A 24,210-nucleotide genomic window follows, 5' to 3' on the forward strand; every position below is an offset into this window, starting at 1 on the left:
TTGCGTATTTGCAAGTTGCTAAGACAGCAGATCTTAAAAGTCCTTATTACAAGAAAAAAATTCTGGGGACGCCTAGGTGGCTCAGTCGGTTAAGTGTCTGCCTTCGGCTCAGGTCATGATCTCCAGGTCCTGGGATCGAGTCCCGCATCGGGCTCCCTGCTCAGTGGGGAGTCTGCTTCTCCCTTTCCCTCTGCCTCTCCTCTCCACTTGTGCGCGCGCTCTCTCTCTCTCTCTCTCTCAAATGAATAATGAATAAATAAAATCTTTAAGAAAAAAAAAGAAAAAAAAATTCTGTAAGTCGGTGTGGTGAGGAGTGATAACTAGACCTACCGTGGGGGTCATCTAACAAGGTACACAAACATCCTATCGTTATGTTCGACACCTGAAACTAATATAGTGCTGTATGTCAGTTACACCTCAAAGAAGAAATAAATAAATAAACAGAAGCAGAATTAAAAAAAAAACAGGTATTTGCTGAATAAATGACCCTCAGGTACAGGTTTTGGCCTCACCTTTTTATTTATTTATTTTTATTTATTTATTTTTTTTAATCACCTTTTTTTTTTTAAAGATTTTTTAAAAAATTTATTTGACAGAGAGATAGCACAAGTAGGCAGAGCGGCAGGCAGAGGGAAAGGGAGAAGCAGGCTCTCTGCTGAGCAGGGAAATGTGGCGCACCCCGGCTATCTTCCCAAAGATGTGTGGTGGTCCAAGGCGGCTTGCTTGACCCCGGGGCTGTGACCTGAAAGCCACCAACAGCTTGCCAAGCAGCATTCAGCTAAACCCAATACATCTGGATCAACAGACCCACATCCCTTTCTCTAATGGCCACTCAATTCAACGGCATTTAAAATCCTTTAAGTTCACTCTAGGGAGTCTTCCTCCACGACCAAACACGTGTATTTCTAGAGCCTGAAGGAAAAAACAAGTGAGGAGAATCGCTTTCCTCGATCTTTCCCACTCCCAAGCCCGTGCTTTTTCCAGGTACGTGGGGTGGATACGGCGGAGAGAGGAGCAGGAACTTCAAAAAGGTTGAAAACCATTATTTGAGGGCAAAGACAAGGACTGTTCCCAGATTTTTATGCGATAAAATGGATAATTTGTACATAACTGGACTACAAAGAGATCTGGATGACAATCCTTTATCTTACACAGATTCTGGAACTCGAACAATCAAGAAAGAAGAACAGAGAAAGTAATTATAATCTATTTGCATAGGAGGATAAGAGAAAGCAGCAGGCTTAGCTTTTAATGCAGTCATAATCATTTTTAGTGCATTTTTTTTTTTTTTTAAAGATTTTATTTATTTATTTGACAGAGAGAGAGAGACAGCGAGAGCAGGAACACAAGCAGGGGGAGTGGGAGAGGGAGAAGCAGGCTTCCCGCTGAGCAGGGAGCCCGATGTGGGACTCGATCCCAGGACGCTGGGATCATGACCTGAGCCGAAGGCAGACGCTTAACGACTGAGCCACCCAGGCGCCCCATTTTTAGTGCATTTATATCATCACCTTTTCTACTGTGGAAAGGGGAAGAGTTAAATGATGTTTATGGAAACTTATGAGGCGAACAGTCTGAGTGGCACGTGAGGGAGCAGGCCAGCGCTGAGGGGAGAGGCCTGCTGCCGAGATGCCCATGCGCCCCAGGTGTCCCCCGGAGCGCGCCCGAGGGGCCCGAGCCCCTTACTGTGCCGTGGTGTTCTCGGCTGCTAGTAACTCACGCCGGCGGTGAGTGTGAGGGACCCTACTGCTGAGCAGCACAAAACCTTCCATTTCAAGAAGATCTAGTAGGGCAAATATCCTGTGTCTTCTGGAGTAAGTGAGATGTGAGACTGCTAAAAATTTATGTAGAGGAAAAACGATTCCATGGAGCTCAGGACCAAAAAAGGTCCTGAGACTCTGTCTTTTATATATGTTTTTCATACACTAAGGTTTCAAGTGGGAGAAGTTGGATTTTTTCTATAGGAAGAGGAATTAAACTCTAAAATTGTGTCTACTGAAAGCCAGTGTCACTACCCAATATTTCTATTTTAAGAAGAAAAACAGGACTTTTGTGTACACTGCTAATCTGTGATAAAAAAACAAATTATGGAAATTATGGAAGTTTCTTTTGTTTGTTGTTAACCCAGCTGTTTTTGTGAGTGGGGGGGGGGTAGAAAGAAAGGCAGAAGAGCTTACTTAATTTGGGTACCGGCTGTGTGTCCCAAAACTGGTATCTGTGTTTGGCAGCCTCATCGATGCTCCTGGCGGGGCCCTGGCACGCGGACAACAGCTCCATTGCTCTCTGGATATCCTGCAACTTCTGCATTGGAATGCTGGGATTCTAGAACAGCAAAGACACACACACACAAAAATGAGGCAGCGGCCACCGCTCCCAAACCTGGGGCAGACACACGTGCCATCTGCCTTGGAGCCTACAACACCAAAAAACCAACCAGCTTCCTCTAAGCCTGGTCAGGGATCGGGCTCAAGGATGCTAAGGTATTAAAATAGAAGCAAACACATTATGTTAAAGGTAACGATAGCTCGGTAGTTTTAACGGGGCTTTGATAGTTTTGGGAAATCTGAAGTAAAGCCGACCACCCCTGGCTTCAGGGTGCCCCCTATCTGCAGAGGGTCCTCACCCGCACTCATCCGGGCAGAGCAGCAGAGAGGAGGGACACGCGCCAATGCGTTACCAGCACGCGGCAGCCCGTCAGGCATACCCTCGGGTTCACTGCTGGGGTTTATGCCCTGCAGTAGCAATGTGGGGCCAAAGGAAGTAACTGCTAGAATGGAAACCGGGCAGATGAGGGAAATTTTAGTCCATTAAGAAAAAAGAAGAAGAAAGAGGAAGGAAGGAAGGAAGGAAGGAAGGAAGGAAGGAAGGAAGGAAGGGCAGGAAAGGAAAGGGGAAAGGGAAAGAAAAGGAAAAGGAAAGAGAATTGAGTGCTGAGCTGGGAAGGAAGTTAATCAAGAAAGGGAATCTCTAGGGCGCCTGGGTGGCTCAGTTGGTTAAGCGACTGCCTTCGGCTCAGGTCATGATCCTGGAGTCCTGGGATCGAGTCCCACATCGGGCTCCCTGCTCAGCAGGGAGTCTGCTTCTCCCTCTGACCCTCCCCCGTCTCATGCTCTATCTCATTCTCTCTCTCAAATAAATAAATAAAATCTTTAAAAAAAAAAGAAAGGGAATCTCTAAGAATGCCCTCCACCAGGACCACACCCTGCCCTCTCCCAGCTCTGATGTTCCTCCAGAGACAAACCTTCCAATGAGAACAGTTTCTTCTGTGAGTTTAGATCTTTGGCAACCACAGCCTGTTTTCCCCAACCCAAGTGTTGGAAACTAACCTTTTTAAGTAAAACATATTCTCAGTCTGGAAAATTGACAATACCTTTCCAATCTCAAGTTCCTTCCTCGAAGCCAATATCCTCTTATCTCTGAAGATTCCCCAGCTCTTTTTTTGGAAAGTCCCTCAGATAATGTAATCCCACATGGAAAGCGAGCCTCTATTTTCCACTTAGGGCTGAACAGGAAAATCACGGAGTTTTTTTCAGTACGCAGAATTATTAGTTTTAGAATTTTGATGCCACACAGGGGCGCCTGGGTGGCTCAGTCGTTAAGCGTCTGCCTTCGGCTCAGGTCATGATCCCAGCGTCCTGGGATCGAGCCCCGCATCGGGCTCCCCGCTCCGCGGGAAGCCTGCTTCTCCCTCTCCCACTCCCCCTGCTTGTGTTCCCTCTCTCGCTGTGTCTCTCTCTGTCAAATAAATAAATAAAATCTTTAAAAAAAAAAAAAAAATAGAATTTTGATGCCACACAAACAATGCTCTTCACTGTAGTTCAGAAGTGGTGAACAAGAATTTCGGAGCCCTTTGGTTTTCCTGTGTGCCAACAAACCGGGGGCGCAAAGAAAAGCTACTATCGACCTTCGCTGGTTTATTAATAGTAGCTCTGGACTTCTGGTCAACGTTGAATCTAACGTCTGTGGTCTGAAGCCAATCCTTTAACCTGGGAAGCTTTACCCATGTGACACACTACAAAACAGAGTTCATTTAATATAGGCCTCCCTGTGTTTGCTTAAGATTCTTGCTCTGAACCTCCAACATAGAGTAACTGATTTCCAGCAAAATGAAATTTACATCCATTTGAACCCCTAAACAAGGCAATCTACTAGAAGACCTACAACTTAAAGAGAAATCGGAGCATAGCATATTTCAACTTAATAATGCTTGAACATGTACCCATTTATCCTTAAAAAGGCAAATTTGAACCCACAAAGCCTGCACTGAATTTGTCATGGGAATTTTTCTTTCCTAATTCTGGAGTTAAATTCTTGATCACAAATATACCAAACTCTAGCTAGTTTGCAGCAAACATGAATCAGCATCTTTGTTCCAAAGGAGCCAAGGATATCCCAACTCCGTGAAGACAGACCTCAGAGTGGTTTCAACCCTACCTAACTAGCCTCATCAGGTTGACTAGCAGTCTTTACATAAAACGACCATTCATGAAATATTTATATCTGAATGATCACTATTTTAAGTGCTTTCTTAAAGTAGAGAAAAGCAAGCACAATTTTCAAATCCATGGTGACAAAGCAGCAAGGAAAATTCAGCTATGATACATTCTTAAACCTATCCATTTACTTTCCACAGCAACACCGCCTGGGGAGAAATGAATTAGTGTTAGGGAAGGTGAGAACGCGGATCAACCCCATGTTAGCTTCCCACTACCATATCCCTAAGTCAGGCGCACCTCTTTTCCTCCGTGGACTACTAAGCTCCAACTGTATGTAACTTTACCCTTTACTTTCTAAATTTAGTATCTTGGAAAGATGTCCAAGTCCTCCACCACTAAGAAGTCTAAAGAATCCAGACAAATGTCATCTTATTCTGGTTCCTGAGGGCAGAAAATAATATTTTCTACACACAACCCACTGTAATTTACAGTGTTATTTAGAGCTAGCATCTTGTGTAAGGGAAAGAAGCTCCAGTTTAAAAAAATGCAATGGACAAAGGCCCACATTAACACAATTCTTATTTATTCTCAATTAAAAAAGAAAACAACTTCTCTACGTACATGCTAGCCATTCCTCCTGCCTTGGCTAGCTCTAGTTTCTCATAAGTGACCAGAAGTAAGGGAAGGGCTCAAAGTCACTGGGGGGTGCGGCGAGGGGTACAAGCTGATGGTGATGGTAGAAGCAATACGGAGGGTCAGAACCGCATATAAGTGGCACCGCATTTATCCAATGAAGCGACATTGAGAAATGGGAAAAACGTCTTGCGAGTAGATGGTGTACCTTATATGAGTGACCTCAGGAAGTAGGTACAGTGGATAGAGTATTTATTACCTGAGAGACGAGCTGAAAAGCAAGGGGGGAACATCCCATTTTCTTCTCACCCCACTTAGGCAGTCAGGGAGAATTGGGCAAAGTAAGTATCCTCTCAGTGACCCCTGGTCTTACGTGTAAAACAGTACCACCACCAAAATCTGCCTGCAAGACCCACTTCCCACGATACAGTGTCAACTGTGTGCAAGAAAAAGAATTTCAACCCCGCGAAACTTGCCATATATACAGTGCTTTAGACTATAAAGACCACTTAACAGACAGGATCTAACAGCAAAGAGGCTCGCAGAGCGCGGCACCCACACAGCTCGTGGGCCGTGGCCAGGGCCAGGACCGAGCCCCTCGGCCACACCACGACCCCCGGGACAACTGACGTGGAGCTGCAACCATCAGGATCATCCGGGCTTCGTCATACTTCTAACGCCACCCCCTTTGCCCTGTGAGTTTCCTGCGCGGAGAGGGCCCTGTGGTCCCCCGTGGCCCGCACACAAGGCCTGTGTTCCCCGCCAGGGTGACCGGGGTCGGCCCCCCGGAAGGCTGGGGGGGGTGGGCTGCCATCAGCACCACCAGAACCCCGCGCGGCCGGCCATCCGCCCACCACATCTGCTGGCTGGGTCTCAGAGGGCTGTTTCTCCGGCGGGAACGTCAGGAGCTACGGCCCACCCTCGGCAATGGGATGTAAGAATGGCCGAGAAGCCAACTGGTCGGATTCAAAGTCATAAGACTTACCCATGGCTGCTCCGGTGGGAATCTGCTGCCAGATCATGTGGTGCTATTCAGGTAATTAGACAGATACCCAGAAAAATTAAAATGTGAATATCTTCTGAACCAAAAGTAATGAAATATTAAGCGTAACTTCAAAACAACAACAACACACACCTAACAAGCTCACGCGGAGACTGACTTCTATCACTACAATCTACATACAAATGCGCTCTTTGAGAAAAAGGAAAAATGCAGGTCGTATCCACATACACACAAAAATGCGGTCTGTACCTCTTGGTTATTTAGGTACGAACATCAGCGTCAGGAAGGCTGTAAATGCCCGCCAGGGACGAGCGCCTTCCAGCACACGGTCCCGGCAAAGCCCTAAGTACACCTCTGCTCCCCCGGGGGCGCTGAGCCCTACAGTCCAGCTCCCACATGCAGGAGGAACCACAGAGGCTAAAATAAAACAGGGGTCTCACTTTGGAAGGCTGCTGGATTTTAATCTCCTGCGAATCAGAGGCCGAGTCTGACTTGGTGCCTCCGGAGTTCGGTTTCTCCTTTTTTCTCTTCTGTTTCTTCTTTTTCTTTTTGGCACCCAAATCCCCTCCAGGACTTCTGTTAGGAAATTCACAGAGGGTAAAACAAGAACAAAAAAAATCATTATATAAAATTAATCATTGAGAAGAACGCAAATTATACCCAGGAAGAAAAAAAAAAGAACTAGGTTAGGATGCCTGATACTGTGATTTATAAGAAACGTATAGATGTGATCATTCAGACGACCTAATATATAGCTCTCATACATATTTCCTAAGTGACAAGAGCTTAAAAATGTCTGTTGTGTTAATGAGGTGACTTCTGGAAAGTGCCTAAGGATGGGGGTTGGTTGCCAGTAGTGCCAACCCTGTGACCAGAGGGCTGGAACTTATATTCCCAGCCCCCAGCTTCCAGGGAGGAGGGGAGGGCAGCAGGATGGCCAGTGATTTGATCAGTCGTGCCTATGTAATGAAGCCTCTATAAAACCCTCGAAAAACAGAGTTTTCCTTGTACAGATTCGGGGAGAGTGGAGCTTGGATGCTCCACGCCCTTTCCCAGCACCTGGCCCTGGGCATCTCTTCCACCTGGCCGTTCCCCAGTCCTATCCTTTTATGATAAACCAGTCATCTAGTAAAGAAAATGTTTCTAGTACTTCTGTGAGCTGTTCCAGCAAATCAATCGAATCTGAGCAAGGGGTCTTGGGAACCTCTGATACACACCTGGCTGGTCAGTAGTACAGGGGACAGCTTGGGTTTGCGACTGGTGTCTCAAGTGGCGGGCAGCGTGGGGTGGGGAGCAGTCCTGTAGGACCGAACCCCTGCCCCGGGCAATCTGATGCTACCTCCGGGAGGACGGTAGCAGAATGGAGTTAAATGAGAATTCTGCTGGTGTCGCGTGGGAAGCCCGCCCTCCACACGCACATGATGAGATTAGATCCAGAAACTCAAAATGGCATGTAAAGCGGGAAATGAAAGTGAGATGAGAAGTTAATAGGACAAGGAACTCGGAAGACTGACTAGTCTACACGACGTCACACTGCAGGTGCTTAGACAGCATTCGAGCAGGAAAACTAGAGCTAGAAACCATATTTTATAATGGAAGTCAAGTAGCTTTCACCCTTAACCACGGCTCCGCTAACCTACTTTTTAGGCAGCCTTTTAAGGGAGAGATGCGTGTTGTAAAAAATTCCATTATAAACATCTCTTGGGTACAACAAACCACAAATCTCAACACAACAGAACCAAAGAAACCGCTTCTCTGCAGAAGGGGAAATTTTCCTTGGTAAATCATTTAACAAGAAGAATTAACAATAAAAAATTCTACGTGGAAAAAAAATGTTCACTGGTAAAACATTTGTCTGGAACTCTTGTCATCTTATGGCTGTCACCCCCTGAAAGAGCGAAAGAGACGCCAGGAGATTTGCAATTTCCAGTTACTTGGGTCTACACTACCACAGTATTCCCAGAAGGGAAGTTAAAATTCAGAGACTGTTACTGCATTACCGCCTGGATGTAGGGAAAAGTGATGGAAACAATCAGTTCCATTCTATTGCCCTCAATGAACTGTATCTGCTGCTACCTACTTTCTCTGCCTAGTTATCAGATATGTATGCATCAGACAAGACACAAATGTCACTGATACATAACATATATATATATTAACAGCCTCATAACATTGTCCCTCAGGGGCAACCAGTGGTTTTTCTGGTACATATTCTTCCAAAATTCTCTTTCTTCTCTAAGCACGCCTTCATTTTCACTGTGAGTAAGTTTTAAACAAAAACTGTATCTTAAACATACCATTTGCCAACTTGCTTTTTTTCTCCTTCCACTTACTTAACAATGTGTCTTAGACTTCTTCCCATGTCAGGATATAGTGAGCTACCTCATTTCTTTTTAGCAGCTAGAGAGCATTCCATTGTGTAAATATATCCTATTTAACCATCCCTATATTAAAAAATGCTGCTGCAGGGGCACCTGGGTGCCTTCAGGTTAAGCATCTGCCTTCGGCTCAGGTGACGATCCTGGGGTGCTGGGATCGAGTCTCACGTCCAGCTCCCTGCTCAGTGGGGAGTCTGCTTCTCTCCCATCCCACCCCCCGCTCATACTCTCTCTCTCAAATAAATAAAATCTTTTTTAAAAAATGCTTACATCTTTATGCATTCATGCCAGTATGTCCAAAGGTGCAAATGCCAGATCAAAGGGCACGAACGTTTTTACTTTTAGTAGATAATTAAGATTACTGCACTAAATACTGTACCAATATCCACTCCACCAACAGTAAATCAGTTTCTGGTCAACAATTCTGGTCAACAATTCCTCTCAGATTCATGGGAAAGGCAAGGACCCAGGACAAACTAAGACTGGCCCCAAGACTGGCCAGACAGGTGAATACAGGGCTTCCTGGAGAAAAGGCTCAGGAATGCAAACCTCCACGGCAGCGGTGCTCAGGTAAGAAAACCAGAGTCGTGACTGCCCAATGCTGGGGCCTATATGTGGACCAGGGGGGGTCCAATCCGAGGGGAATCCCACACGTTGGTGAGTTCTACCTCCAGGAGCAGTCAGGTTCCCAGAACAAACAGCAGACAAAAATCCCCCCATGCTTCCGGCAGTGGGAGGGGAAGAGGGACCCTTCTGAAATGAGCCAGAGCACTCTGTTCTCAACAAGGCCTGCCCCCAGAAGAAATTAGTCGTCGACCAGAGCCTAACTGACATGGGGAAACAGCCAAACCCAGCCCACGGTAGCATCCTGTCCCACATGAGGGGGGAAAAGAAAACAGAGGAAACAGGAGCAAGTTCAGAGCCCAGAGGCACAGGCTCACCAAGGGCTGGGAGGGGCCCAAGTGCAGGATGGCAGAACCCCCACGCCCTCACCTCTTGCCACCGTGCTACTGAAGGCCAGCCTATAGCAGTCCCTCTTACCTGGTACCTCACGTCTGGCTATCCAGAAAAAGTTGTAAGGTGTACTGAGAGGCCAAAAACACAGTTGGAAAAAAGACCAAGCACCGGAATCGGACAGGGCAGGGATGCTGGAATTATCAGACCAAGAATTCAAAACAGCTATGATTAATATGCTAAGGTCTCAAAGGAACCAAGCAGACAGCATGAAAGGACAGACAACATTAACAGAGAGACAGAAAACCTAAGAAAGAACCAGAAAGAAATGATAGAAATAAAAGACACTGTAAGAGAAATGAAGAGTACCTTTGATGGGCTTATTAGTAGACTGGACAGAGCTGAGGAAAGAATCTCTGAGCTTGAAGATGTTGCAACAGAAACCTTAACAGAAACGTCCAAAAGTGGGGTTCCTGGGTGGCTCAGTCAGCTAAGCGTCCGTCTCTTGATTTCAGGTTCAGGTCATGATCTCAGAGTTGTGGGATCAAGCTCCGCGCTGGGCTGCCCCCAACCCCACTCTCGTATGCAAGCACACACTCTCTCAAAAACAAAAACAAAAATACAACAGCAACAAAAGAAATCTCCGAAAGTGAAAAGCTAAGAGAACAATGACTGATGAAACAGATTAGGATACCCAAAGGCCGTGGGACACCCACAAAAGGTGTAACACATGCGTAATGGGAATACCAGAAGGCAAAGGAGGAACCTAACAAATATTTGAAATGATCACAACCGAGAATTTCCCCCAATGAATGTGAGGCACCAAACCACAGATCCAGGAATCTCAGAGAACACCAAGCAGGATACATCCCAAGAAACACTACGCCTCGGTATTGGCATATCCTTTTCAAACTACAGAAAACCAAAGATTAAAAAGAAAATCCTGAAAGAAGCCAGAAGCAAAATATGCTTCTCCTATAAAGGAACAAAGAACAGTAAGTCGAGAATGTCAATTTCCCAACTTCTCTGCCAATACTGAAATATTAACATTCTTTTTCATCTTGGACAGTCTTTTTTTTAATTTTTATTTTTTTATTATTTTTTTTAAAGATTGTATTTATTTGACAGAGAGAGATACAGCGAGAGAGGGAACGCAAGCAGGGGGAGTGGAAGAGGGAGAAGCAGGCTTCCTGCGGAGCAGGGAGCCCGATGCGGGGCTCGATCCCAGGACCCTGGGATCATGACCTGAGCCGAAGGCAGATGCTTAACGACTGAGCCATCCAGGCGCCCTTCATTTTTGACACACTTATAGGTAGAAAAGTCTTATTGCAAATTTAATTTTTCTTTTTTTTTTAAAGATTTTATTTATTTGACAGAGAGAGACACAGTGAGAGAGGGAACACAAGCAGGGGGAGTGGGAGAGGGAGAAGCAGACTCCCCACCGAGCAGGGAGCCCGACGCGGGGCTCGATCCCAGGACCCTGGGACCATGACCTGAGCCGAAGGCAGACACTTAACGACTGAGCCACCCAGGCACCCCATCAAATTTAATTTTTCTTTATTTAATCAGGAGCAAGGCTATACATCTTTCCATATGTTTACTGACCATTTATATTTTTCTATGAATTGCTCATTCATATCTTTTTCTGTTACCCATCTCTTAAAAAAATTTGATTTGTCGGTGGCCTTTACACAAGCATGGATGGAACTTACCAGTTGTTAAGTACTTTTACTTTGGGTACTTTCATTTCATTCAATCTTGCAACATCTCTACGACATACTACTCCATGTCTGTAGTACATTGCCTAGGCTGTTGTGTATTACTTAGATTGCAAATACTTTACCTGGTTTATTTTTTTACAGTATCTTTTCCTATATAGACATTTAAAATCTTGGTGGAGTCTAAGAAATTTTCCCGGTGGCTTCTGGGCTTTTAAATCTTGCTTAGAAAGACCTTCCCTACTGTAAAACTACATTAACATCCTTCTAGGTTTCTCCTCTACTGTGTGACTTTTGGAAAATAATATTTCGCTTTCTAATTCACTTGGAATAAGAGGTGTACCATGTGAAGTGCCCATGCCTCTACTTTTCAAAAATACTACTAAATCCAAGAAGTAACATCACCTGTTATGACTGGGGCCACACTGTAGCACTCAAAGACTGATAAGCAAATTTTGTAAGAGAGCCCGATCTGCCTACTAACTGGATGCAATCACAGTGAGGTTCTCTTGCTGCCGGATACCGTTCCAGGTGCAAGCAGTATCAAAACACATCTGAAAATTCTCTCTTTTTTAAAAGATTTTATTTATTTATTTGACAGAGAGAGAGCACAAGCAAGGGGAACTACAGGCAGAGGGAGAAGCAGGCTCGCCCTGAGCAGGGAGCCTGATGCGGGGCTCCATCCCAGGACCCTGGGATCATGACCTGAGCTGAAGGCAGACGCTTAACGACTGAGCCACCCAGGCGCCCCTGAAAATTCTTTGATACTTCTCTCAACAAGAGGTGAGGTCTATTCCCCTCCGCTTGAATCTGGGCAGGCTTGTCACCTGCTCTTTGTGCAGCAGAAGTGACCCCATGTGATTCGGGAGGCTCGGACACAAAAGGCCATGCAGTTTCCAACGTGGCTTCCTCAGGGTGCTCATTCCGGGGGCAGCCAGGAGCCACGGACGAGGCCTGAGTGCCCTGAGACCTCCGGGCCAGCAGACGGCGCACCTAACTCCACAGCAGCACCAGGTAGGGCCGTGGGAGGCAGCCCGGGTGGACGACCAGCCCCGTGGAGCCTGCACCTGCACAAGAGGCCCTAAGGGAGTACCTGCCTTTCCAACTTCCTACCCACAGAATCTGCAAGCGTTAACAAAGTGACCACTGTTTTAGGTCACAAGCTCTGTGATGACCTGTTACACAGCAGTAAAAACTGGATCAGAAATTGGGTGCCTGAAAATGGAGGGCCACTCTAATAAAACCCTAAAACACAAGCCACCGCTCCAAGGCCAGGTGCAAAGGCCAGTAGGGGTGGTGGGGGCTCCAAGAAAAATAGACACAATGTTTCACATAACGATTATTTCAGTGAGTGCTTCATTTTCAACTAGGAACCTGAATGAGGAAGGGAGACCCATGCTACATACTAGAGGAAGAACGTTTATAAAGAGCTGTTGCCAGCGATGATGTGGAAGCCAGAAAATGTACCTAATGAGCTGATGATGCTCCAACTAAGAAGATCGCTGGGCAGAGGGTTGAAGGTGCTGCTTCGCCCCGCTGTCTATAATGAGACAAGAGAGAGATCAACTCAAGAATCAGCTAGTTAGTTTCTGAGTAGAAATTAGAGAATATATATACTCAGCCAGTATTTTGCAGGTTAAAAAAATAAGTGTTTCTCATCCCAGCATCTCTAGAAGGCAAAGGGTTTGCATATTGAGAAATGGCCTCAGGGGCACCTTCAGCTCAGGCTCAGGTTGTGATCTCAACGGTCGTGGGATCGAGCCTGCATCAGGCTCCTAGCTCAGGGGGGAGTCTGCTTGAGATTCTCTCTCTCTCCCTCTGCCGCCCTTCTCTCTCTTTCTCTCAAATAGTAAATAAAATAAATCTTAAAAGAAAAAAGAAAAAAGAAATGGCCTAAGAACAGAAAGTCAAAGCAAGGGTGGAGTAGTAAGACCCTTTGTTAGGATGTTGCGAAGATCTAAGGTGGTGCCTCTGGACCATTCCAAACAGACAAAAGGCCTTCTAAGTTTCTGAAGGATGGGCCTCATCTATCCTCTGTAAACAACAGAGCTTCTAAGAATCTTTGTCCCACCACACTCTCACCAGGAGCCCAACAGAGGGAAAAGTTTATTTGACAGAAGAGATTTCAGGGTAGCTTTTGTCAAACAGAGTGGATTATAAATGGACACGTAGGAAAGCCCATGACATTTCTATGAGCATCACACCAGCTTGAAAGGGAGCAGAACAAAGTGAACAGAGGCCTTTGGACCCTCAGCCTTTTATAGGCAGGCAACAGACAAAGAAGGTTACTCACTGAGGTGCAAAGTCAGTTTTCTTTTGGAAGGACGACTGGAGGGCCAGAACCAAGAGCCCCAGGGACAGAGCCCAGAGCCGCAGAGGACAGCTACCAAGGAGAAGGACTGAATGCAAAGCCAGGAGCTCGAAACACGTTCCTGGTTGGATTTCAGAACTGCGACAGACCACTGACTGTGGTTTGTGCTCTACTTCCCCCCTTTGGGGCTCTCCTACACCTGCCCACCATCCCATGAGGGGTATGGGGGAAGCAGCCAAGGTACCTGCTCAGTTCATGGTATTCATTCAGTTGACCCCGAGAGCCCTCAGTCACACCTAAACTTAGTTTACATGAGATCCCAGACTTCAAGCCTGAGCCTAATAACTAAGCCAAAACACGACATGATTTTGGGAAGAGTCTTAGGGAGGGTAAATGTATTCTCCACGTGGGAGAATGTAAATAGTTTTTGGCCAGAAGACAGACTGTGGTAGTTTTCAACATATCCTCAACATTTTTTTTTTAAAGATTTTATTTATTTGACAGAGAGAGACACAGTGAGAGAGGGAACACAAGCAGGGGCAAAGGGAGAGGGAGAAGCAGGCTTCCCACCGAGCAGGGAGCTCGATGCGGGGCTCGATCCCAGGACTCTGGGATCATGACCTGAGCCGAAAAGACGCTTAACGACTGAGCCACCCAGGCGCCCCTATCCTCAACATTTTTAAGAAAGATGAAAGATGGTGTGATAGCGACAGTTCACAAGCGGTTACTACTTATAGTTTTCAATGGAGACTAAGGTTTCTAAAAGTAAAAATTCTGATAAATGTAATTGATGTTTCTAAGAAATGACAAGGAAAGCAACTCTGTATGCAGGGAAAGTAAGATGTGTTTTGTCTGAGAGAGAGAGAGAGAGAGCTTGTGTCAGTGGTGGGGAGCAGAGGGAGAGGGAGAGAGAATCTTAGGCAGGCTCCAGGAGCTGCCTCTATCGATGTAGAATTACAAGCAGAGGCTTTAGCTAAGCCCACAGCGGCCGTCTTTAATTAAACCCGGCACCCACTCACCCTCCTTAAAACCACATATATTTGAAAAGTAGTCCTTCAACACTGGATGGCCCTTGAAGATATTTTGACTGCAGCCCAAAGAGGAACCTATGCTCTCAGTTAAACAGAATGTTGTGTCTATATTCCGAATTACTCAAAAAAATGTAGCTGAAGCCATGGAAGATTTAAACAAACACATCACTGCTATAAATGCTCTAGCTCTAGATCCTTTTAGCATGATCTAAATTCGATTCCTTCTAAATAGAAATATGCCCTGCTAAGCACTGCTATATTTCTTGTTCTTTTTGGTTGTTGTTTGCCTTTTTGTATTTGTCAAACGGGAGCCTGTGCTAATTCGCACAGGCTCGGAGATGCCTTTACTGTGTATTTCAGGAGGGACTAGAGAAACGAAGTTCTCCTACCCTGTCAAAGTCTTCCATTCCCAAATCCCTCCATCATCCCTGGTCAGCAGGAAGTAGCTACAGAAGAAATGGCCACCGTCCCTTCTCCTTGCATAGAAATGGAATGGTGTTTTGACAGCAGGGATTTGTAAGAGGGCTCCAACTACCTCCATTTTGACCTCAGTCTGTACTTTCTAACTGATTAAGTTCTTTCCAGCTTATCTCTTAACTCAGGCAAAAGACCCTCCAGGCAAACCATCCCATGCCAGGAACCAAAACTACCTCCTCAAGCAATAGGGACCACCTAGACACCAGCAAGACGTCCAAGGCAAGGATCGACCTGACCTTTACAGCCCCCATCCTGTACCCACTGACCTTTGTCCACATTTTCCTTATATAAACCTGAGTATTTTCAGCACTTCGGTAAGAGTTTTTTGAGACACTAGTCCGCTGACTTCCCAGTGTTGGCCTCACGGAAGTAAATTCCTTTCCTGTTCCACCACCATTCATCTCTCTACCTTTGGATTCTGTCAGTGATGAGCGGATGACCCTGGGCTGTTTGGGATCCCTGAAGCCAGGTGCTCTTGCACCCTGGGCCCTGGTTACAGTTCCCTCCCCCTGGATGTATGCCCTTATAGTCTTGTGACTCATTACAACCAACATTCACAACAAATGTGTCCATATGTGACTGCCAAGTCTAGTGAGAAAAGCAAGCAGCCCCCACCCACTTCTTGCGGAACTCTCCATCGGACAATGTTGAGACCTGTCCTTCTGGTGAGGCCATGGGTAGGCACCCCAAGGGAGAAGCAAGCTGAGCTCCCACTAACGGCCAGCCACATGAGTGAGCCACCTGGGGAGTCAAGTGGAGCCTTCGGCTTACAGCTGTCCCAGCTGAAATGTGACCGCCCGAGAGACCCCCAGTGAGAAGCTCCTCCAACTGGGCCCTTTCCAAATTCCTAACCCACAGGATCTAATAAAATGGTTGCTGTTTGTTACAGAGTAACAGTTACTGGAATGTAAAGATATAACAACAAACAAAGCAAAGTCTTGTTTTATGAGACATATATTTCTAATGTAATGGATAATACACAAATGGGAGACCCGTGGGAAATTAAATGAGACAAGGTCTGTAAGTGTGTAGCCTAGTGGCTTACACAAAGAAAGCCAGTCAGTAAATAGTAGGTACTGTTATGAGTATATAGTTAAGCATGTTGTTTCCCTTGCCGGGACACCCTTCCCTCCTTCACCGCCCAGCAAATTGCTCGTCACTCAAGATTCAGGCCAAGAATCACCTCCTCTGAGAAAGCTTCTTGCTCCCCCCACCCCCAAACTGAATCAGGTGCCCCTAACTCAAAGACTCCCCTGCCATCTGAGCATTGTTCTATGCAGCACACTCTAACTTGGTGTTCTTATCTACTTTTCTCACTACAGTGTAAGCTCCTTAGGAACAGAATGTCTCTCATTTCTCTATAAAATGTATGAAATAGTAGAAAAATATATATCGGTCTCTAATCATCAGGAAGACCAAGCCATGATTAGAAGTTTGGAATTTTTGGCCCCAACCCCCCATTTTTGAGAGAGGGGAGAGGGGCTGGAAACACAGTTAATGATCAATCATGATCGATCATGCCTACTCATGAAGCCTTCATAAAAATCCCAAATGTCTAGGATTCAGAGAGCTTCCAGGCTGATGAGTACGTGGGGGTGCTGGGAGGGTGGTGCACCTGGAGAGGGGGGGCATGGGAGCTCCATGCCTCTTCCCACATACTTTGCTCTATGCATCTCTTCCATCTGAATGTGCATCTGTATCCTTTATCGCATTTTTAAATAATAAACTGGTAAACAGCAAGTCACCTGTTTTCCTGAGTTTGGGGAATTCAAATTAATTGAACCTAAGGAGGTGGTCATGGTAACCTCCCAATGTATAGGTAGTCGGTCAGAAGCAGGGGTGATTACGTGCGCTCAGGACTGGCATCTGGGCAGGGGGGGAGGAGGCAGTCACATGGGACTACCTCCAGGAAGACAGTATGGGAACCGGGTTAATGCGTAGGGCACCCAGCTAGTGTCCCAGTGCTGTGATGGGGCAGTAGCATGAAGGCAAAGGAGAAACACAGTGGGAGAGCTGGGTTTTTCCTACTCAGATGTGTGGTAAACATTATCCATGCTCACCAATATTTCTGAATCTCCTCTCCTGTGGGCGCTAGAAAGTATGATGCATATACATCCCCCGCCCCCTTGAAGTGAGGCGCAGGCAGGCAGTTTGCTTAGCCAGTGGGAGACCAGGACACGTGACAGGTGTCATTCCCAGGTGGAAACTGGAGAGCCATTATACCTTCCTCTTTGCTGCCCTCTCCTTCCAGCCAAGCCCTGCAGCCCTGAGTCAAGATGATGGCCATCAGGAGGGGATGGAGCCTCCTGCCTAGCTAGGTCCCCAGGTACCTTTAAGGAGTGGAGGCTCTTGCCTGCATGCACACAATGTGCATGGGAGACAGATCTTTGGTGAATTACACAACAGAACTGTGAGGCTATTTGTTTGTTTGTTTTCAGCGCATGATCACTTAAAGTCTATTAACTGATACAAAGCATTAGCCTCTCACCCAACAGCAAGGTCATAAAGGGACTCCTCTTTCTGTTGGTTAGTATGTACTAAAATCATAAACTTTGCAATTTTAAAATGGATAATTCACTCCTCTGTAAAGTCAAAATATGAAAGGTGTCTTCCATAGTGAGAAAAACTGCTGAAGAACAGCGCTTGAGATAGAGATTCATAGTTCCCTATTCCTGGCCCTAAAATAGAAAGTAGTGCACCATTTTTGGAGACACATGAAGACCCTGCCAAATGGTACCCTAGTGGTCTAAAAACAGTAATGCATTCCCACCCCAAAATGAGTGGTTTATTTTCATCAAATTTGAGTAGAATCAAATTTGTACTATTGTGATGTTTACATTTAAAATCATCTGGTGGCTAAAGACAACCATAAATATCTGACTAGCAACTGGGCTTAAACAAACACATCAGAGCCACACAGCAGAGCTGGAAATATGCCGGGGATAAGTATGGTTTTGTAAATTCTCTGATTTGGGAGTCCGAGTATTTCAGGCTTTCCTCCCTCAATGCTCCCATGGCTGGGAGCTCACTGTAAAATAGTGAGCTTGCTGAACTGTGTGGCGGCAGACAAAAGCTATTCCCATTTGCACCCCCAAGGTCTGTAATGCTTTATTGCCTGACACTAGTAAATTTTTTATGACAGACACTTGTTGAATGAACGAGTGAATAATTCTGGCTCTTGAGATGACTCCAATCACCTACTGTCAGGCAGCCTATTATCACGTCTTTATTGTGCATCTACCAAGTGCTCAATAGTGTGCTGGGCGCAGGGGTGGGTTGGGGGAGGGGAGTGGTGGTAACTAAAGTCATCAAGGACATGCCCTTGGCTTCATAACCCAAGGAATTACCCCCGTCCTGCCTCAATTCTTTTACTGCTGCTGGTTATGGCTTTTCTAGAAACCACTGGGAGCCCAGGACCTTACAGCTCTTCCGTCCAATACACCTAGTTTAAAATATCTGCAAATTTCCAAGATTTTTTCACCTAGAGGGATACAAGCTGAGAAGTTATGACTGGCATGGATGCCTACCCAAATGGACAGAAATGAAGAATCAGGACCAACAAAGAATCCAGATATTTTGGTCCTGTGTCTGTCAATCAATTTTTTTCTAAAAAAGATAAATTCATGGAAACTGGAGTTGATACAGAGACAAAAAAATAAATAAAATACAAGATTATATCACCAAAATGTCCTTAAATATGTTTACATCACCGATTCTATAACTTCTAGGACATTTGTACAATGAAGTTTTCCATTAAGTTGTATTTTGGGGTCTGGTATTACACACCCCAACTCCCCCACCTCCCAACACTGTCTTGTTAAAATTATACCATCTTATCTTGTTATGATGGAGAAACTGGAATCATTTTTGTTAACTCTAGTGCTCAAGCTTTTTTTGTTTTTGTTTTTTCCCCCTTTTTTCTCCTGGGCACTAAATTAACCATCCCCTCCTCCAAACTCCCAGACACATCTGATAGTATTTCCACAGTGGAAAGAAGCAGAAATCCCCCACCCCTGAGTGAGGACAAACTACGTTTCCATTTCCAGAAGCCTCCAACAGAGTACAATTTGGAAATGAGAATTGGCAGGCATACCACTTCACACTCGGAGGGATAACCGTAATCACAAAAGGTAATAACAAGGGTTGGCAAGCGTGTAGAAAAATCAGACCCCTCGTATACTGCTGGCAGAAATGCAAAATGGTGCAGGTCCTTTGGAAAACAGTTGGGCAGCTCCTCAAAATGCTAACCATGGAGAGTTACCACGCCACTCAGCAATTCCACTCCGAGCTATATACCCAAGAGAAGTGAACACATACATCCACCCAGAAGCCTGCACACATAGGTTCCTAGAGGCATCATTTATAATAGCCAAAAAGCAGAGAAGCCACCCAAATGCCCACCAACGGATACACGAATAAAGAAGATGTGTTATATCCATACCACGGCATATGACTCAGCAACAAAAGACGAAGTCCTGACCCACACTACAACATGGATGAACCCTGAAACCATCAGGCTAAATAAAAGAACCCAATCACTAAAGACCACATATTACAGGATTCCATTTACACAAAATATCCAGAGCAGGCAAATCTATGGAGACAGAAAATAGACTAGTGGTTGTTAGGCGCTGGGAGGATGAAGAGCACTGGGGAGTGACAGCTAAGGGACCCAGGGTTTCTTTTTGGGGCGATGAAAATGTCCTAAAATTGATTGTGGGGATGTTTGTACAACTCCATGAAAATACTACATGCCATAGAATTGTACACTTTAAATGGGTGAATTGTCGGGTATGTGAACTGTAGGTCAACCAAGCTGTTAAAACACTGGCAGGTGCAACTCCTGTCCCTGGAGCTGGTAGGATGATGTCAAGGCCTTTGCAGACCAAGAGCTGGGGATGGCGGCCTAACTACAGCCGGCCTCCTGCAGACCAGGAGGAGTGTGCGACACACAGAGATGTCACGGCCTCCCGGGTAGGAGAGATGCTGCTGGGCCCTCAGGATAATAAAGAAAAATCCCTGCTCATGAAGACTCTTCTTGGAAATCCAATGAGGAAAAACTGAGTCAGACTCTCGGGGCTCAAAACTAAATCCTGAACCACAGTTTAGTCATGGAAATCACACAGCCCTTTTATAAAGATCTCTTGGTTCTTTAAGAACAGAAGTTGCACTTCCTACTTCCCCAAGAATTCATATGAAAGATTCATAGCGGAAAGCCTCTCAGTTTTCCTACCCCAGGAAGGACAGGTACGTCTGTCTGTGCCTACAGAGAATCTTTGGCATATTCAAACCCCATTTATCCTTAAAAGGTTAACCAATAAACTTCTCAGCCATGGAAATGGCAAATATTTAATATGTATATCCGGCAAATCTCTTCAAAGAAATATTCAAGGATTCTATAGACAGGACTTAATGGAATGAACAAAGGAATACAGCCATGCAAACATTCTGCAGATGCTCCAGGATAAACAAGTGGGGCAGAGATTGCTAGCTGACTACAAAATCCATCTTCCCTTTCTTTCTGGCCTCACAACTGGACCACGTTTTCCAGCTCAATCACCGTCAGGTATGGCCATGTGACTAAGTTCTAGCCAGTGGGATGGGAGTAGGAGTGAGGTCTGCCACTCCCTGCTGGCCCAGAGACCCTCCTGGGTGTTCTCCCCACTCCTTCCCATGTGCTGACGGGATGCAGGCGTAGGATGAGACAACAGAGAATGGGAGAGCCACACGATGGGAGAACGCTAGGCTCTGATTGACAGAATGAAGGAAGTCTTCTTGCCACCCATCTGAACGCCTTCCCACAGGTGTCATATGAAGGAAATTTTCATTGCGTTGAGCAAATTACACATTAGAGTCTACTTGATATAGCAGTTTAGCCTATCATAACTAATACATTAATATTAAGGGTGACATCAAAAGAATTCAATTTAGGGTATGTGAATCCCCAAAATAACAATTTTAGATTTCACAGGATTCCACCAGAGATCATTTAGTTCCTCCCTGCAAAAACCACTAATAGTTTGATGTTTTAATTGTTTTATAAATTTTTCCCCTTGATTTACTATTTCTGCATAGAAAACGATGGGATTATAGATAAGCTTTGTTATATTTTCATGCATTTTTCTAAAGTGTCTATAATAATTACGATGTCTAAAATGGTCAAGAACAAAGACTCTGGAAGAGGTTTCAAGATGGCGGCATAAAAAGATACTGAGCTCACTTCCTTCCATAGACACAACACATCTACATCTATATACAGAAAGGGACCTAGAAACTGGATGAACAGAGGCACCACAACAGGGACGGCACCAGAGTGGACAGAAGAGGTAGAGATATGGTCTCACTGAGGAAAAAAAACGTACCACACCCCAGCCATGGAGTTCCAGTCAGGAGGGGCCCTAGCTATAAGAAAATTTCCCCTAAGGAGCAAGAGATTTGAGCTCCAAACCAGGCATGCCAACACTTAGATCCTTTGAAAACCAATAGGGAGTCCCTTCAGGAAAACTACAGACCTGTAGGGAAAGAAAAACCCACTCTTAAAGGGCTTGTGCACAGACTCACTGAATCAGGAAATGAGTGCAAAAGCTCCAGATATAAAAGTACATAGATTATAGGTAAAGGAGACCCATTTACTAATCTGGAGTGCCTCTCAGACAGGCAGGAGGCAGCTGGGCCTCTCCCCAAGGACCGAGACACCGGTGTCAGTCACTTTTGCTGTCTCATTCAGCCATGCTGATCCTGGCACTAGTGGGCACCATTTTGGAATTGTTCCTCTAGACTGCTAAAGCCAGGAGGCATGTTCTGCGAAGAGCCCTGCACAACCCTGTTCCTCCTTGAACCCCACAGCAGACAGGCTGATAACCCTGCCCAGTAGCACACCCACAGCAGTCGGGGCAGGGCCTCACAGCCCACCAGGCTGGGGGCCAGCCCTGCCCAGCAGCAAGCCCCCACCAGTGGAAGCCCAGCCACAACACAGGGGCAATGCCCAATGAACCTGAGAAACAATGGGTGAACACAGTAAGAACTTCAACAAAGAGCTATAAAACAAAATAAAAAAACAACAGTCAGAGCTGAAGAATACAGTTAACTGAAAAGAAAAACACACTAGAGGGAATCAACAGCAGATGAGAGGATGCAGAACAGATCTCCGAACTGGAAGACAGGGTAGTGGAAACACCCAAACTGAACAGCAAAAAGAAAAAAGAATTTTAAAGAAGGAAGATAGTTTAAGGGACCTCTAGGACAACATCAGGCATACTAACGTTCACATTATAGAGGTCCCAGAAGAAGGCAGAGGGAAAGGGGCAAGATACTTATTTGAAAAGTAACAGCTGAAAACTTCCCTAACCTGGCAACGGAAACAGACATCCAGGTCCAGGAAGCACAGAGAGTTCCAAAAAAAGGTAATCCCAAGGAGATCTACAATAAGACACATTATATTTAACACGTCAAAAATTAAAGAGAGAATCTTAAAAGCAGAAGGAGCAAGTCAACAGTTACATAGAAGGAAGCCCCCATAAGACCATAAGCTGATTTTTTGACATAAACTTTGCAGGTCAGAGGGAGTGGCACAATATATTCAAAGGGCTGAAAGGAAAAAATTTACAACCAAGAATACTCTACCCAGCAAGATCATCATTCAGAATTAAAGGGAAGATAAAGGGTTTCCCAGAGAAGGAAAAGCTAAAGGAGTTCATCACCACTAAACAGCTTTATAAGAAATATTAAAGGGACTTCTTAAAGTAAAAAAGAAAAAGCCAAAACTAGAAATAGAAAAATATATGAAAAAAAAAAAATCTCATAGTAAAGACATGCATATAGTGGTATATAGAACCCCAAAGGTAGTGGATCAATCACTTACAAAGCTAGTCTGAAGATTAAAAGACAAAAGCAGTAAAATTAAGTATATCTACAATGATTAGTTAAGGAATTCACAAAATTAAAAGATGCAAAATATGACATCAAAAACATAAAATGTGGGTGGCGTGGGAGTTAAAAGGTAGAATGCATCTAAACTTAAACGCCAACTTAAGATAGACTGCTATGTACATAGGTTGTTATATATGAACCTCACAGTAACCACAAACCAAAAACCTATCTAATAAAAGTGCAAAAAATAAAGAGAAAGGAATCCAACCACAACACTAAAGAAAAATCACAAAGAAGAGAGCAAGAGAAGAAACAAACAAGAACTACAAAAACAACAAAAAAACAGTAAACAAAACAGCAATAAATTCATACCTATTGATAATTACTTAAGATATAAATGGACTAAATGCTCCAGGAAAAAAGACACAGGGTGACTGAATGGATAAAAAATAGACCCATCTGTATGCTGCCTATGAGCGACTCACTTCAGACCTAAAGGCACACACAGACTGAAAGTGAAGGGATGGGAAAAGATAGTCCATGCAAACAGAAATGAAAATAAAGCTGGGCTAGCAACACTGATATCAGACAAAATATACTTTAAATCAAAGTCTGTAACACGAGACAAAGAAGGGCATTACATAATGATCAAAGGATCAATCCAACAAAAAGATATAACACTTGTAAATACCTATGCACCCAATACTGGAGCACCTAAATACACAAAGGAAGTATTAACAGACACAAAGGGAGAAACTGCCAGTAATACAATAATAGTAGGGAACTTTAACATTCCACTTAGATCATCCAGACAGAAAACTAATAAGGACAGTGGTCTTAAACCACACGTTAGACCAGATGGACTTAATGGATATATATGGAACATTCCATCCAAAAACAGCAGAATACCCATTCTTCCAGGGGTGTGAAACTTCCAGCTTTGTTTTTGCTCAAGATTGCTTTGAATATCTGGGGTCTTTTGTGGTCCATACAAATTTTAGGATTATTTGTTCTAGTTCTGTGAAAAATGCCCCTGGAGGGTAAAAATGCCATTGGTATTTTGATAGGGATTGCATTGAATCTGTAGATTGCTTTGGGCAGTATGGACATTTTAACAATATTAAGTCTTCCAATCCACGAGCGTGGTATACCTTTTTATTTATTTGTGTCCTCTTCCACCTTTTTCATTAATGTCTTACAGTTTTCAGAGTATAGATCTTTCACCTTCTTGGTTAAATTTATTCCTAGGTATCTTAAGCTTTCTCAATGGAATATTACTCAGCCAAAAAAAGAATGAAATCTTGCCATTTGTGACAACCTGGATAGACCTGGAGGGTATATGTTAAGTGAAATTAATCAGAGAAAGACAAATACTGTAAGCTTTATATGTGGAACATAAAAAA

The 24,210-nt window shown here is 44.7% G+C and overlaps 1 protein-coding gene across 3 annotated transcripts in view; it reads right to left on the reverse strand.

Moving 5' to 3' along the window:
• The window catches only part of NMT2 (N-myristoyltransferase 2), a 63,348-nt gene that overhangs the window by 24,825 nt on the left and 14,313 nt on the right, over nucleotides 1–24,210 (reverse strand). For all 3 annotated transcript variants that reach the window (XM_036097030.2, XM_036097029.2, XM_036097031.2), the window contains exons 2-3: nucleotides 6,510–6,645; nucleotides 2,175–2,319 (exon numbers count right to left, since the gene is read on the reverse strand). In XM_036097030.2, coding sequence (XP_035952923.1) covers nucleotides 2,175–2,319; nucleotides 6,510–6,645 — 281 coding nt within the window. The remainder of the gene's footprint in view (nucleotides 1–2,174; nucleotides 2,320–6,509; nucleotides 6,646–24,210) is intronic.

This window comes from Halichoerus grypus, chromosome 6 (genome assembly GCF_964656455.1).
Source record: "Halichoerus grypus chromosome 6, mHalGry1.hap1.1, whole genome shotgun sequence".
Lineage (NCBI taxonomy): Eukaryota > Metazoa > Chordata > Mammalia > Carnivora > Phocidae > Halichoerus > Halichoerus grypus.